At 38.4% G+C, this 16,833-nt stretch overlaps 1 protein-coding gene across 3 annotated transcripts in view; it reads left to right on the forward strand.

Annotated features, from left to right (window-relative positions):
• Positions 1–16,833, forward strand: part of myo1b (myosin IB) — a 71,603-nt gene that overhangs the window by 23,853 nt on the left and 30,917 nt on the right. For all 3 annotated transcript variants that reach the window (XM_015036752.1, XM_015036753.1, XM_015036754.1), the window contains exons 4-7: positions 5,737–5,831; positions 8,843–8,947; positions 10,582–10,628; positions 13,377–13,440. In XM_015036752.1, the coding sequence (XP_014892238.1) occupies positions 5,737–5,831; positions 8,843–8,947; positions 10,582–10,628; positions 13,377–13,440 (311 nt within the window). The remainder of the gene's footprint in view (positions 1–5,736; positions 5,832–8,842; positions 8,948–10,581; positions 10,629–13,376; positions 13,441–16,833) is intronic.

A 16,833-nucleotide genomic window follows, 5' to 3' on the forward strand; every position in this document is an offset into this window, starting at 1 on the left:
GCACATGTCACTTTCTAATTCCTCTTGAATGTAAAGCTCTCATCTTTCAGCTCATTTGTCATGTTGGCCCCTATAAGGTGATCTTCTGCTTAACACCTTCTCTATAGCAAATCATTTTGCACAGATGGTCAACATCTGTCACAACCAAGATCCATTGTGTGTGTGTGTGCGCGCGCATCCATTAGCTTGCCCCCTTCACCTTCCATCCCCTCCTCCGCTACTCCAGTAGGTTGGTCTTTAAGCTGTCTGGTGGCACCATATTTGTGTGTCTGTTTCTTGTAACGGCCACCCCCCTCTTCCACCTGGTCATCAGCATCAGGAAGTTGCTTCCTTGGCTGTTCCTTCAAAGCCAGGCGGATTTCCTGAGGGCTCTGGAGAAACCGGGTCATGCTGAGATCAGAGGCCACCATTTAGCCCCCAAATGTGTAAAGCTAAAAACAGACGATGTGCTTTGAAAATGATGGCTGTGCAACATTTAGAAGTGAGCGGACTGTGTCGGTATGATAAAGTGCTTCTGAGAAAGATATTAGGCTTTTAAATTTTTTTTAAGGGCTTGTCATCTTCAAGTAGTTGGGTGGGCATCAGACCAATCCATAGATTACCTCTTTAAAGCCATGATTTGAGGTGCTAATAAAGTGTGCTGATTCTGCCTGTCAGTCACTCCACCCTTCTTAAGATTCGGGTCACAAACAGCAGGCCCATCATCTTCTCCTGTTGCCCCACTTACCAGAGGCTGAAGGGGGAAAAAAACTGACTAGACTATTTTCTGCTGCTTACCTCATGTGCCAGTGTGGCTTTGTGCTCACCCGCTGCCACGTGCAAGTCCAAATTACAGCCTGCAGGCAGATGTGAAGGGGAGGTGCCAAGCAGCATTTACAGTCCAAGGCCTTATCCCTGCCTAACCCCCACCTCCATGTGCACACACATGCACACCCTTAGCTATGCACAGTGATCTGGGAGAGCTCTGGGATTTTGGGTACCATACTCACTGCTTCTTCAGTCTTTGATGGGGACCTTGTTGCTTCATCATTTTTGACTTCCATTTATAAGCCAGTTGCTGCTCAGGCTGCCTATAGGGTCCTAATGATAAAGTAATTCCAGGCTATAAATAATTTTTGCTACTCTGGTCGTCTTCGCCTACAGATGTTTTTGCCATAAAAATTTTCTCACTTTAAGACTTTAAATTAAATGCAGTTGTAGGTGTGGCTTGTTTCTTCTGAACCCTATTCATATTGTGATTAGTGATGGCTATTCATAAATCCTTCGATAGTGTGTGTTCTGGAGAAAGACCTCCCCCCTCTTTTGACATCACTGGGCCTCATGGGGCAGCCCACCCCCTCCAAACTCCTGCTCTCTAGGGGCGCAATAATTGCATGATGGCTTGCTCATTGTCAGGATCAGGTCAGGCACTAGGAGTGTTTTCACAAAGCAGACATCTGCTGTGCTATCCTTTTTTTGCAGTGACGCAATGCAAGTCTCGGCCACACAAACTGGTGTTCTGGCATAGAGGTGGAACAGAGGTTGGCTTGTGACCAAGAATTGTATGGGCGTGGATTAAATGAGGGTTTAGCTTGAATAAACAGAGAATGCAATTCAGTTGTACAACTGGTAACAAATGTTGAAATGAGATGACTTATTTATTTACACTTTTTAACCTTTATCGCCTAATTTTATAGTCCATTACTTTATGCAGCATTTGGTCATTAATAAAAAAAAATATAATGGATTAAGCACATATTTTATTTCTGTAATGGAGAAATTCAGGTGCAATGGCAGCATTGAAACATAGATTCACAGAAAAATAAAATGCATTTTATTATAAACTTGGTCGGAGTGATGAGCCTTGAACTTTTCATTTGCAGCAACAGAAATTTGAGGTTGGACTCTATCAGACTTGTAAAGTTTTTTTTTTTTTTTTTTTTTAACTCAAATGTGGGTGTGTTGGGAAGTAATAATGGCTGCTTAGAGGCCATTTTCAAAAGTCACATATGAATACATATTTAATTTATTTAATGTTGATATTTTGAGAGATTTTAGTTAGTTTTTTTTCTGCCCAAAATATAAATTTTGCTGTTCTGCTGTATGAAGTTGCAGAACTTTGATGATCAAATATTTGCTGGTTTTTAAGTCTGGCTGTCTGCTTGCACCATCACTGTTTAGCAACAAGTTTGGGAGAAGTTGCTGCCTTTTTTTTTTTTTTTTGTCCTTATGCAGCTGGAGCAACTCTATTTTCTTGTGCCTTATGAAGTTTTTTTTTTCCCATAGACGGAAAGTTTTAACTTTTGAAACTGCAAGTTATGACAACAAAAGCTTGGTACAAAGTACTGTGCTGTTTTAGAGAGACTCTTGTATACCTAAAATACTGCAAACAAGGCTTGTACTCTTTAGATTCTCAAAAAAAAAAAAATGGTTTAGCTTCATTTTTAGAAATGAAGATCACACAGCCAAACAACTCAAAGCAGCTTCAGTGTCATTTCAGGCCTTTTGTCATAGTCAACTATGTTTTTGAGGAGGTGTAAATTTTGCTTTTTCACTGTTAAAGTGGATTCAAGGCCACATCAATGTTGCAATGACTGTTTTTGACTTCTATTGTTAGAACAATCTTCTTGGATTTTTGCAAAGGTAACAGACATTTCTTAGTACAGAATGACAGCTATAGGCAGCCCTGCAAACATCCTCTATGCCTGTTTTATCAGAATAATCTAGTCACCTGGAATGTAAGACTTTTAGTAGTAGAATTGAGTTTTATCTGACTCAAAATAATGTGTGACGGTGCAGAACCCTTAGTTTAATTAGCCAGCTTGTGCTCTAACTTGGTATTGAGGTCTAGATTGCATTCATCAGACTGTTCATCTCTGGCACACTTTCTGGCAATGTTTCCAAGCCCAATCAACCACTGCAAATCAAGGTTCATTGTTAGTTCAGCATGTAATTATATGCTAGAAGTTCTGGCCTCAGCAGCATAGACTGAAAACGTTTGCCAATTTATTCCAACCTTGCTAATTTGTTTACATTAATCTATTCTATTTTGAGTGTCATGCATATTTGAAATTTGGATTGTTCATGACCCGTTTGCTGTGTTTTTGAGCCTACTGAGTAGGTTCAGGCTCCAAAATCAGAAGCTTATATTTTTTATGCCTTTTACAACTGCATGGATCAACACACAACATGCTATGACAATTTATTTTTGAGATTGATCAGTAGTGTTGCATGAAAATCCCTTGGTGTTTGTACATGTCAGAAATTCCTTCCTGCTTTCATGTCTTGCAGATCTTGTGCTTTATAAATATTTGATTAATGATGATGATAAGACCTAGGGGATTACAAGTTCTCCAACCCTCGAGCCAAGCAAACAAAATTGGACACCTGGAATTTTTTTTTTTTAAGCATTCCTTCAAAATTAACCCATGTGTTAGCCGACAGTTACTGTGATAATTGTTTCTCAACAGATTTTTTTTAATTGTGCGCTACCCATTTTTAGGACATGAAAAAGTAATTGTGATGTCGAACAATATAGTTTTAGGTAAAGCTTTTTTGCGCTGTGATTATGCCCCAGGATCCTGTCAATTAAAACTACAAACTGAATCTGTAACCGAGAGCATTCCTATCACAGACTACACCACACCAGGAAGCAGTTTGACTTTGTGCCAAAAATGTGAATGCAACCCTTTTTGTAATGCATAAACTGGACACCCATAAAAGGTGATAATGCCCTGTATTCCCATAAAACTCCACCCAAACATGGATCTGAATTTAGCCTTCTCCAGATCTACAAAACATGTTGCTAGGACAATCGAGGTCAGTGTCTCATCTTTATTTTGTTTGCGGACATTCTAGATTGATTTAATCTTCTAGACAACACCTTAGATGTTCCCTTGAGTAGTTTTGCACTGGGGTGCGACTCAGTATTAGAGTTGGCTTTTAAATGAGATTGTGGTTCTCGACACGAACATAACATTCTTCCTATGGGTTTCTGCTTCCAGTAAGTGGTGTCTTTAGTATGTGATGGTAGAATGGTGTTTGAGATTAGTAGACCATTGCTGTCTGTTGTGGTGACAGACCTTTGTTGGAACATACATGGACCACCAAATGGAAAGAATCACATTTCAACACTCACCTGTTCAATATAGAATATGACTGAAAGATCAAGATTCTGGATGCAAAGGGCTTAAATGAGTTTTGTGTTTTGAATAAGGCAATTTGAAGGAAGTGATGTGAGGAATTTAATGGTCCTAAGGAGCTGAAGTGGCTGAATGATGTTGCTAAAGCATGGACAAATGTTTCTCTTTTAGAGTAACAGTTGATGCATCTTAACATTCTGAGAAGTATAGCCAACATGTTTGGGAAAAAGTGACTCTTACAATTTATCAGGATTTGTATAAAAATGTAACTTGTTTCATGATGCAAGGCGTTTGAAACTGAAAGTGCCAAAGATTTGTTTTGTCCCTTGAGTCAATGTTTAGTGTGGGGGCCATGTATCTCAGATGGTGGTGCAGAGGATTTTAAAATTCAAATTGGGACTTACCGTGCAATGTAATCTGAAATTCTAGGTCATATAACTAGGACTGGCCTTTCCAGAGCCAGGATCTGAAAAGTACTACGATATCATTATGTTAGAAAGTTCAGCTAAAGGTAGCCAACGGTAAAGATGCCTAGTTTTGCCAATCAAGAAGATATGAAATGATCCTAAACAATGCGATCAAGGAATTGCACAAACCGATGTTCGGTTTAAGTTAAAAGGCCATGTAAACCATTAAATATTGTCAAAATTGTACAAACTTTTTCACCTTGTCATGTCTGGTTTTATTTTAAAGCTAGCAAATTATAAAACCCACTACATTTAAGGCAGCTCTTCTGGTAATGTTTAAAATAATTAGTAGAATCTTGAACTGCTGTATAATCTATAATCATTAGTGATGCATGTTAGTAGGTCTGTTAAGTGTCAGATTTACAGACATGATTTACAAAAGACAAACTGATCATTATGATGCGGTTCACATATTATTCACACCCTCCTCTTCATTTCTCATAAGGTATTGTTCACATGAAGGGAACAAATGAAATGATGATGTATTCAGTGGGAGTGTTACTGTTTTAATGAGTCCCTCTTTCCCATTGTATAAGTGTCCTGGAATGTGCAACAATAAGCTTTGTTGTATTAAATACCCCCCACACCCCCATTGCATCATTTTTCTTATCCATCAAGGTTCGTTTCCACCGTCATTTAGTAATTACATTATGCAAGCATCTGCTTGGGTATGAGCAAAGAAAGGAGGGGGGAGGGAACAGGGGCAAAAGTGTGGACAAACTCTGGTAAAAAGCGTACAGTTCTACTGTTATGATGAATGAGGCCTTGTCAAAACTTCTTGCATTGCCCATCCCTAGATGATCCTTGTTCAAATAGCTGACTTGTTGTACTTTGGTAGTCATGTTTCAGAACAGCAGCAGGAAATGGACAACTGTGCTTCCAAATCCCAAATATGAACCAGGCAGTGTCGCTAAATAAAGCTGCAAACCGCTCCAGTGTAGCGGATGCCTTGCAGATGCAACCTAATTTCCGATGAACCCACATGCTTTTGATTAGAGCAGACGCCATGTGGCTTGGTGCAAAAGCCTTCCATTACTCTGAACTTATTTTTATAGTGCTGCTTCTAAATTTCCCTCTAAATTGGCAAATTTACTGTCTAGATGAAAAGTTAAAATATGGAGATTTACAGATTTTTCTCTCTCTTTCAGCTATGCTTTGGCAGATGAGGCCTACCGCTCACTGAGGGACCAGGACAAGGATCAGTGTATACTCATCACTGGGGAGAGTGGAGCTGGGAAAACTGGTGAGAACAGTCATTTTTTTGTATACCCCTATTTTTTTTTTTATGTAAAGGTAAATGCTCTTAAAGTAGAACATTTGTGATTCTCATCAAGAAAAATGGAAACAACTTACTTGGGCTAAGGAGGAAAAATGGACTGCTGCTCTAAATGAACCATTTCAGTAGGACCTGGAGAAGAACAACATTCAGGTTTCTTGAGGTCTGAATTGGCCTGACTTGATCCCTACAGAGAATCTATGGTGTTCTCAAGATGATGAGAAACACCAGAAACGAGCTGTAGGTCTCACATATATATGTATGTGTATTTTTTTTTTTAATCTAGTGTTGGTCAGTCGTAAATTTTAACATGCATGACTCACGTTTTTATCCTACGAAAATAAATGTCTGATATTCTAATTTTAAATGCACCTCTATAAGAAAAGCTAATGGAACATGAAACTAAGAAATAAAAAAAACATAAAATCTTATTTCCAAAGACCTTCTTAGTAGAATTATCTTCATCTGCAGTGCAAGAAACCATCGGTTAACTGAATTTCTGTAAAGTACAGAGAGCAGACTGTAGACAAAAAAAATGTTAAATCTCTGGCTTTTACAGGCAAAACTGGAAGGAACCGGTTATTGCTAGCTGTTTCACAAGTGTGCCCACCTACTTATTAACACCCACAGCATTTCCACAGCAACCTGTACGTCTGGACACAAATTTGATCCAACTGCTCTGAAATGACAATGCAGTCTGTGCTTAAGATTGAGCTGAAACAGAAATCAGATTTCTGCTGCTGTCTGAGTGTAGCTTTAGGCTCCAGCATCCATCATCACTATGCTTTTTAGAATCGGTAGGTATGCTCATACCAGGAAGCTGCCGGGAAAAAATGTTGCCTTATTGTTGCTGATAACGGTAACGCATCTGTTTTGGACGTTTGATAGACCGCTCTTCCTCCCTTATCTGTGCTTGGGGTGTGGGAGGGGAACGCCTAATCATAAATGGTATCTTTACAAAAGTTGTTTGTGCTGTGGTTGCTTTCTAAAGAATATAGTCTCTGTACTTCTTTGTTCAGAGTGTAGTCAAAATAATTTTTTGGAATACTGAAACATGTGGGTTGTTTTTATATAAAAAGTCCCATAGCAGATTTGAATGAGGGTTTTGTTTATCATGTTTGCACATGAAACATGATGATTCTGACTTTAAAGAGTGCATGTGGAATAATAAAGGTGGAGGAGTCAAAGACCAGCATCCTCTGTACTAATGTTGTCAAGCTACTTGGGTTTATACGAAGACACAACATTAAGATTACACTAACGGCTTTACTCTGACAGAAAACCTACACCTCCAATGGGCATTGATCCATAAATGGAGCCTCTTCAGATAAAAGCTTTTAACTCCAGATCATTTGTATTTCTTTTTTTGCGTGCAAAGCTTCTTTTTGTTGCACTTTCATAAAAGAATGGCATTTCCCGGTTGCTGAGTTTTGCTGCCTTGCAGGTAATTGGAATATCCAGTAGGCTGGGCACAGATGGTGGGAATGCAGATGGAATCCACTCATTGCAGTTCACAGTTATTTTGCCCCGCTGGTAAAGATGGCGCAAAAAGCAAATAAATCCATCTTCTGTTGCAGTAACCAACTTTTACTGAAAAAGCCAACCTTTTACTTTTTGTACATCTGAACATCAAAGAAAAGAAAATCACTTCATCAATAGTTTCTAAGTTGGTTGAAACATTTTAAAAACCTTTTTTCTAAAGTGTTTCTGAAATTTTCACAGATTATGCTACTACACAAGATGCATTTGAGAGGCTTTTGCACATGTTTACATATTTATATTATATTTATCATATTTATATTTACATAATATGGTGCTTGGATTTTACAACAAAAACCTCTCTGCTGCTCAGGGAGCATAAGGTATATATTTGTTGCAACAAAAATATTTACACTACAAATAAATCATTGCAATATGTTTGAAGTGCAATGATGCAACAATTGCAGAAGCCTAAATGAAGACAGTATAAAGTCCAGTTTGATCGCTCATGTTTTTATTTATTTTTTCCCCCAAAAAAACTTCCTTTAAAGTCTCTTTCTCATGTTTATTAAACTCTGCTCCAAGGAGTCATCGCTGCAGTCAAGTCTGAGATAAATTTGGATTTCCGTCGTCTCGGCTGCCCTGGGGCTTTAAAGTAATAAGGCCATTAAAAGCTACAGAATCGATATGGGCCATTTTCATTCATGTCTGTAAGGTTCCATTTCTCCCCCTCAACTTTCTTTTATATAGTTTATGTAAAATCAAGCAGCTGTGACCAATATTATGAGAGCTCTATTTTTTTTTTTATAGAAACGCATTAAAGCCTTATTTTATGCAAGAAAAGCTCAGTTTATTTCATAGCCATGAAAGTACATACTATTTATAAGAAACTTCTCTTTGCTGCAAGGTTTTTCAACTCTTGCATTATATTTTTATCTTTCTCAATCTTAAATAAGTGAGCCTTTAGCTTTTACCATCAACAGCTCAGAGCACAGAACTCTTTTTGGCAGGTCACACATCAGTTTTGGGTCACTGTCAATCTCACTAGTAGCTCAGAAATGATACTTGTGCCAACTCTCCAATCATGAGGCATGTTTCCTACTGAGCCTCTGCTGCAGACAGACAGTTAATTTTTGGAGAGTCCCTCCGTTGGAACGCCTATTCCCAAACCAATTTCAATCACTGGGAACAGTGGATGAACAGTGATCATCGCACCCAGATAGGTTTTCTAGGGGTTTTCTTTGCTTCCCAATGAAGTATGTCCCATAATTTCATCACAAAATCATCAAACCACAGAGTCCAACTCAACAAAGGGAGCTTCTTAAATGGGGTCTCCGCCTTTGACTCTCATGGGTGCCGAGGGGTGATGTAATGGGGATTTTCTTATTTTTTTATTTTTTATGGAGAACACTGCAATGAGCCGGCGTGGTGCACTTGCTCTTCTGTCATGTCTGAGAGGCTTTGACCTAATGCTTCTAATATCTGTGTGTGTGTTTCAGAGGCCAGTAAGCTGGTGATGTCATATGTGGCAGCAGTGTGTGGGAAGGGCCAGGAGGTGAACAAGGTCAAGGAACAGCTGCTGCAGTCCAATCCTGTGCTGGAGGGTGAGTGACGGTGGCTCGAGCTGCATCCCAGTTTGGAGGCTCGGCTCTCTGATGTTTGCATATTGATGAAATAGACAATCTGCTCCAGTTCAAGAGATGTTTGATAGAAAGCATCCAAAATTTGGTGAAGAAATGTATATTTAATTCTGAAAAGTTGCTGTAGAATTTAAACTCCTTGATCCGAGTTGAATACTTAGGCTAGGCTTAAACGTTCAAGAACATTGTACATTACCATGATAAAACCATTTCTACTGTTAAATATGGCAGTGGCAGCATCATGTTGGAGGGGATCGGCATTTTCATGTGTTGGAATTACACATTTTGAAGTCCAGAAATGAACTGAATTAAAACTTTGAACAGTTTTGAAAAGCAAGGAACACACCTTTCAGGTCAGATGTTTAAAGCTTGAGGGATTGTTTTATGGCCCAACTCTACTTCAACTCCGAGTACTGTTCAATCCATTTTGGAGGGGGGGGAAATGAAAGTGTATGGCACAATGACAAACCTACAAGGAGATGCATCAATCATAAGCAGTCCCACTATGTACATTAAGGTATCTGGTCACAACCTGATGGAATATGAGGGAGTTCAATGTGTGTAAACCTTTGCTGTTTTCATATGTTGACTTTTGTGCACGGGTGGTTAAGAAAAAATGATTCATAGCCCCTACACTGTCTTTTGTGCATCCCAGTGCTGGCAGAGAATTGCCTTTTTTTCTTTTTTTAATTGGGGGGGCAGTGGACAGGAAGTGCCCATGAAAAATGAAGCTGTAAGGTTGACTTGCAGTGGAAAACCCTGCACATCTGCAAGAGTTTAGCTCCTGCCGATCTAATTGCCCCAACACAGAGACGCACAAAAGAGGAAAAAGGAGGGAACTGTTTATGCAGCCAAACACAGCAGATTTATCATGCTTGCTCTCTGTGATGCTCTGCTTCACTTTCGTTATTGCTTTCATTCTTTGTTACCCTCCATTTTTCACTTCTTGCTCTGATTTCTCTTCAGCCCTTTATCTCAGCATCTCTTATTCTGTGTGTTCCTTGCCCTCTGGCTGTCGCTGTTCCAGACAAACAACCCACACATTCACACTATTCGAATACTTAAACACACATTATTCAGCTGCTATCAGCAATTAAGCTGTTATGCTAATAGCGCTCTGCTATGTGGTACATTTAATAGCATTTAAATGTGGATATGAAATAAAGGAAATGAAAACTGCAGAGAAACGTAGTCCTTTTTAAAAATGTCCACTGGTGAACATTGTAGGTTTGTATTGTGCTCCTTGGAGAGCATCTTGTTTTTGTTTATTTGCAAGCAAGGGCACATATGGAACCACTTTGACTTGAATGTGGTGTGACATAAAGGTTTAGTCCCTCCTAAGCCTGAAAAGCGCTGGTGCTTTGCTTAATCCTCACAGAATTATGGGCCATCATCAGTGCAAATGGCTTTGACATTCAGGTATGTTATGATTGACAGGTGACCAGAGAAGGACAATGCCAAGGATCAATAATAATAAAGGCTTAAAAATATGGAACAGAACTTGGCTTAGCTGCTCTTTACATTGCAGCTTTCAGACCAATTTTAGTCAAATGTTTTTGTTTATAATTTTAACTTTTTGGGGGTTTTTCTCTCTGCAGCATTTGGAAATGCAAAAACTGTACGGAATGACAACTCTTCAAGATTTGTAAGTATCAACTTTTATTGTCTTGTAAAAGGAACAAATGTATTATGTATATATGCACATTTTGAGAAATTTGTATAAAATATGCTCACTTTGACTTCTAACTCTACATGCACCTCAATAAGTTGGAATCTCGTTAAAGTTGATTTTAGGAAGTAAAGTTGAAAGGAATGCAGAGTAGTTCAACATGACTTATTACATTCAAGTTATGTCTCTTTAATAAGATGGAAACTTGTTCCTAAATTCTTCCAAAGGTTTTGCTTTGAGTCTCAAGGCTGTGATTACCTCTTCCTTAGCACCCTTTTATTTTTTTTCTAATTTAACCACATTTTCTTTTCTTTTTTTTCCCCATCCACTCAACTTTCCACTGATGTACAGTGGACAAAGCTACTGCCACCTTCTTTAGGAAAGACCTTTTGCGATTTATGGCACAGTGTCATTATGGGTTCTTAATTTCTTGGAATATTTTATTTAGCTTGGCTGTTTGTGTGCGTTCCCGTGGTGTGTTCTGAAAGTCGGGCCATTTATGTCGATCACATTCATGACGTAATCGACATCATGAACGTGATCATGAATACACATGATACGTTCATGTGTGTTCACATGAACGTGAACACACATGAACATGTTCATGATCACGTTCATGACCATGATCTTCTCCTGCAGGAGTCCTCAGATAATCTGGAAATGTAGATCTTCTTCAGATTGCAATTAAAACTAAGATAATTCTAAACGGAACTTTATCTTAAGATTGTTTTGTTGTAAATATGGTTTAAAAGCCACCCACAAAGTGCTACTCCAAACTCTGAAATGAACTGTGCAGATCTTGACTTCAGAAAATGGAAGAAATAAAAGCTGTTGAGCTGAATTTCCTCTGGCTTCATAAATTAATCCATCCTTTATAGCCATTTACCTTTGTCCTTCTTTTGATTTGTCACTGTGTGTGTACACGTTCCCCTTAGAGATGCACGTTGGGGAGCAGTCGGGATTTAAACCACAAACTGGTAGTTTAGGCAAAGACTTTTCTATCATCACAGTGTCCTTGTACCCTTTTTTTTTTTTTTTTCTCTACCATGTAATTGGGACACATTTATTGCTTTGCACAGTAACACTGGCCCACACACAGCACTGTTTGTGCACCGAGCGCATTACATTTTTTACTTGAAACATTGTCTTGGTATTGGACTTCAGGGTGTAGAACGGCACCGTTGCAAAAATGCCATTTAACTGTGTGTGGGGTTCTTTTAGCCTTGTAAGGTACAGGATTAAATTGAAAATAGAAAAACATAAATATTTAAAAAAATGTTCATCATCCATCTCTCCATCTTCTATGCATTCAGTCCAACCTTGTGTAGATTAGTCCCTTTATTGATCGGGTTGTTCGTTCCTTCAGTGTTTACAATCATCCATCAATTAATTCAGCCAATCCTTTTGTCCGTCCAGCGCTGTCAATCTGTCTGTCCAAATATCTAGTCAACCATATAACCATATATTCCATTTGCACATATTTCCCTCCATCAGCCATCAATGTCCTTTCTTCCAACTTTCTGTCGCTCCATTTCTGCATCCCTCCAACAATAAATATTTGTTTCTGAAAGCATGGCAGCTGGAGATAACGCTGCCATAAATATATAATGAACTCTTGTGCTGGTGCTTTAAAAGTCCTGGTCAAAAATTTGACATTTGCATGTAATTCATCTCTATTTATTCAAATTTCAGTTCTTGATTTCAGTTCTTTGTACTTATTTTACCAGCTGCTCAAAATGAGCAAGTTGAGCAATAACGAGGATACATTTTTTCTACATAAATCACATCCTAGGGATAATGCAACAATGTCTCGTTTGGTCCTTCTATAAATATACCCAAATCCAGACTACACATTTCCAGGTAATTGCATTATGACAGACATGGGTGTGTTTAGTATTTTTCCACACAAGACATTCCCACACTATCTGCCTCAGATTTGTTAGAGGTGAACAACAGTTTCACTTTCCTACAAAATATCCCATCAGTTTGGCTTCTGTTCATGTTAATATTTTTAACATAACTTGTTTATTTAGCATAAAATCGCAACCTTTTATCTTAACTTTTAGCACTTCCAGTAATTTTGCCTCCTCCCTTCCTGCCACACAGATGAAGTTAGAAACTGGTTATTCCAGCAAGCCCCAGCTTGCTATTCAACATGCCATTCACACATTCTACCCCACTTTTACTTTCAATAGTGTTTGCAATTATTTACCATACGTTGTTGCCTCCAAACAAAAGTAAACAGGCATGCTGTTGTGATCACCTCAATGGATTATACGTCTGATCCTGTTATATTTAGCAGACCTTGGCTCGAGCAGAGACTTTAGGCCTCCTCACTAGTTGCCGCTTCATCAGAAGTACATTTTATGAATGAATCCCTCACTTCATTTTGCTGAGTGCAGAGAGGGCTTATTGAGTTTGGTTGAGCCTGTTTTCCAGCCGTGCCTGGTTTCATCTGCAACCGAGCTGCTATTAATACATCAGAAGAGCAAAAAAAAAAAATCCCATACAAGACTTTCTAGTCTAACCCACAATATTAAGGGAGAAGAACTTCAAAATAACCTGAGTTAACCATCCACTTGAAAGAGAATATAGCTGAACCAAAAAAAAAAAATCTTAATGTGAACTTATCAGAACTCATTTTAAGCATTTTCAAAGAAAAGAGGAATATGAACATCTGAGTAAATAAGAGCTCGCATCTAACTGTTCCACTCTGACCCTCAGGGAAAATACATGGACATAGAGTTTGACTTCAAAGGAGATCCGCTGGGTGGAGTCATCAGCAACTGTGAGTACAAATGGAGAAAACTGATTTAAATCAAAGTAGAGGTTAATGGAAAATATTTTGAGAATTTACTCAATTTTTATTGCCTTGTGACGGTAATCATATTTACATTTTTATTTACTTTACTAGATTTTGTGAAGGAGCAACATAAGTATATAATTGTGAAATTGGAGGACAGATGTATTTAATATTCTGAAAATCAGTTTTATCAAGTTATACTCTTGATAACTTGATAAAGTTTACAAATGAATTTTATTTGTAAAATCTTTAAAAACTATTTCCTTTAGCTTCACAATTCTGCACTTTGCATTAGTCTGACAATATATTTTATACATTCGGTTGTGGAATTGATGTGAGAATGTGTAAATATTTGAGGGATGTGAATACTTCTTCAGATTTGTAATTGATGTTCTGGTATGCCATGGAAACATTCATATTTTGATGGTCTGAAATATCTTGTATAGCCTTCACTCTGTGTCTTGCAGTGGCATCATATATAAATCATTTCTAAATGTTACCTTTTCGGATGGTGGAAGTCAGACCAAACAAAAGGGAGCATGAATCCCATTCCTGACATTCTCTCCGACAGCTTATCCTTGCCTGTTTTGATTTGATCTTGCTTCTGTTTCTGTGACCTCTGGCGGGGGAAGCCAGCACAGACAAAACATCGTGAACAAAGATGGAAACTAATGGCAGACACACAAGTGTGCTTCTGTCTCCCTGCCTGCCTGAGTCGGTTTAACGCTGGCAATAGTCTGTGGAGAAGAGCCATAGTCATGTGACTCGTTTAGACTTGGCTGGATGGACGGCTTGACAGATGGGGTGTGAAAGCAGATGCAAGACTAGATGGATTGCTTTTGTTTTTTAATTTATTTCTCTATAAATCTTGGCCAATTTTTCCCTCAAATTACTTTTTTTTTTTTTTTTTAAATGCTGTTTTAATTTTGTTACATTTTGGTGCCCCTTCTTAAAAGTGTGAAGGGGTGCGTGTGTGTCCCCTGGTTGAAAAGGGGTGCTGGTTTTAATATTTTTATCTTTATTATTATATTTTTAATATTTCTCTTTTTTCACTGTTCAGTGTTACACGACTCTGGTTCTGTTTTTAATTATGTAAAGCACTTTGAAATGCCTTGCTGCTGAAATGTGCTATACAAATAAAATTTGATTGATTTGAAATGCAGGGTTTTGTTCACACATTATGTTGACTTGTAAACATGTTAAATCACCAGTGGGAGCATGTTGTGAACTGGGCATGTAATAAATCTAGTTTATGGTGGTGTGCAACAGAAAATGTGGAACTCTGGCCTTAAAATGCAATTGAAAGATGACCAGATTTTTGCCCTCTGCAGGTGTAACTCACTTTAGGACCCTGAGAATAACTAATAGTTTTTGTTCTTTCCTACCCTGTGCTTTTCCGTAATGGTGCCAAAAGCCCTCAGCTGAATGTTGAGATCAAGAAAAATGAGCTAAAATATAAGAAGTGGCTTTTTGCTAGTCTTCTATCTCACTTTCTTCCTGCGTCTTTGATCACAGCCCCACATTGCTGCTGCAGACCTCTCAGTCATGGGTGTTCTATTATTGATGTGCTCACTCCTAAGTGCCACTTATGTGATTCATGACCTGTGGGTGTCGCAGAATTACATTTTAGCCTGATCCTCAGCTGACCCCGACATCCCTAGCTCACTGTGGAAGGACCCGGTAATTCGCTCTTTGCAGAAAATCTGTGGATCAACTTCAAACTACTTCTATCCTGTCTGCACCCATCCTCCCACCGGTGTGTTGAGTTTATTCTAAACATTGAAAGTATGGAACTTTTTTTTTTTCCCCCTCATGGATGGGAGTTTTTTGCCCTTTGGTTATAATAGCAAAAAGTGTGAAATAAACTTCAAACTTTCCTAAAATAAGGTGTTTCTTGAAAAATAATTCTGTCTAAAAAGTCTTCTGCACTGAAGTGAAGAGGCTGTCAAGCAGTCTGCAGTATCTTTGAGCTCTGCAGGTGGTCCTTAGTTGAATCTCTGTTTGCCTGATGCAGGAAGCAGATGAAAGTGCTTGTTTAATCAGGTTCTGTTGCTCTTAGTCAACGGCTCAGCAGAAAGGGCTGACGTGTGAAATATTTCAGTGACTTCTTCCTACCCAGTGGATCCTAAATAACCAAAAATGACAAGCGTCTCCTCTCAGAAATATTCATGTCTTAAGGTTTTTGCTAGTTTGATGAATAAACACCAGCTAAAAGGCATCTTTTGAGTTTGTGATGAAGGAACTCACTGGTGAGTTGCTGACATGAAAGGAAAACGATGCAGAACCGTTATTGAAGGATCAGTTATGAAAATTTAAGTAACAATACAGTTTTGTCTTCCTAATTTTTTTTACTTATTGGAGTATGCATTTATATTAAACCTCACTTATTCTAAGCAGCTGGGAATACAGAAGAAAGCCATCAGAAACCCAACTTGCTTGCAATTTACAACAAATCTGAAAGGTCATGTAGCATGTACCTCAAATTTTATAATTTAACCTACATGCAACAGATTTGGGTATAGAAATAAGTCGACATCCTTTAGAACTCATCATTCCACTTGGGCCAGCTTCTCTATCCCTGCTGAAGAAGAGTTGAAAGGGAATATGGAGTCAAATACAGATCCATCCTGAGGAGAAAAAAAGCTGATGGACTGCAGATTTGAGACTAAGATGGAGGTTCACCTCCAAACAGCACAACAACCCTAGGAGTACAACCAGAGCAACAAGTGAATAATGAATAATTTGACTGAATTATGTTCGAATGGTACAGTCAAAGTCCAGGCCTGAAACTAATTGAGAATCTGTGGCTTCATTCCAATCTGATGCAGCTTGAGCCATTAACAGAACAGTCTTTTTTTTTTTTTTTTCCTTTTTTTTCCCCCCCATTTCACTCTGAGAATCTTTTGGAGTCGAACATTACAACTTACAGATGTAATTGCAGTGGAAGATGACTCTACAAAGCATTGCCTCAAGGGGCTGAAAACAAACGCATTCCAAACTTTCCAGATTGTTATGAGAGCAATATTTAAAGTCAGTGTATCATTTCCTACACCCGACTATTATATATAAAAAAAAAAAAAATGCCAGTGAAATGCATTGAAGTTTGTGGTTGTAACATATCAAAGTTGAGGGGTATGAATACTTTTCTAAGGCATTACAAATGTATGATTTGACAAGGACCACCTTTTGAGTTTTGTATAAAACCGGGTATTGCATTGGAACAGGTAGCCATAAGGTCACTAATAGAGTTGCAGTAAAAAAAAAAAAAAAAAAAAAAAAACTTCCTGAAAAGGGGCCCTGTGTTTCATATTTCTCTTTTTTTTTTTTATAAATCTGCTGGAGAAGCCACGGGGGGGGAAACAGCCTAGAGGAGAGAGG

Source organism: Poecilia latipinna, unplaced genomic scaffold (genome assembly GCF_001443285.1).
Source record: "Poecilia latipinna isolate Pla-1442-1.1 unplaced genomic scaffold, P_latipinna-1.0 Scaffold378, whole genome shotgun sequence".
Classification (NCBI taxonomy): domain Eukaryota; kingdom Metazoa; phylum Chordata; class Actinopteri; order Cyprinodontiformes; family Poeciliidae; genus Poecilia; species Poecilia latipinna.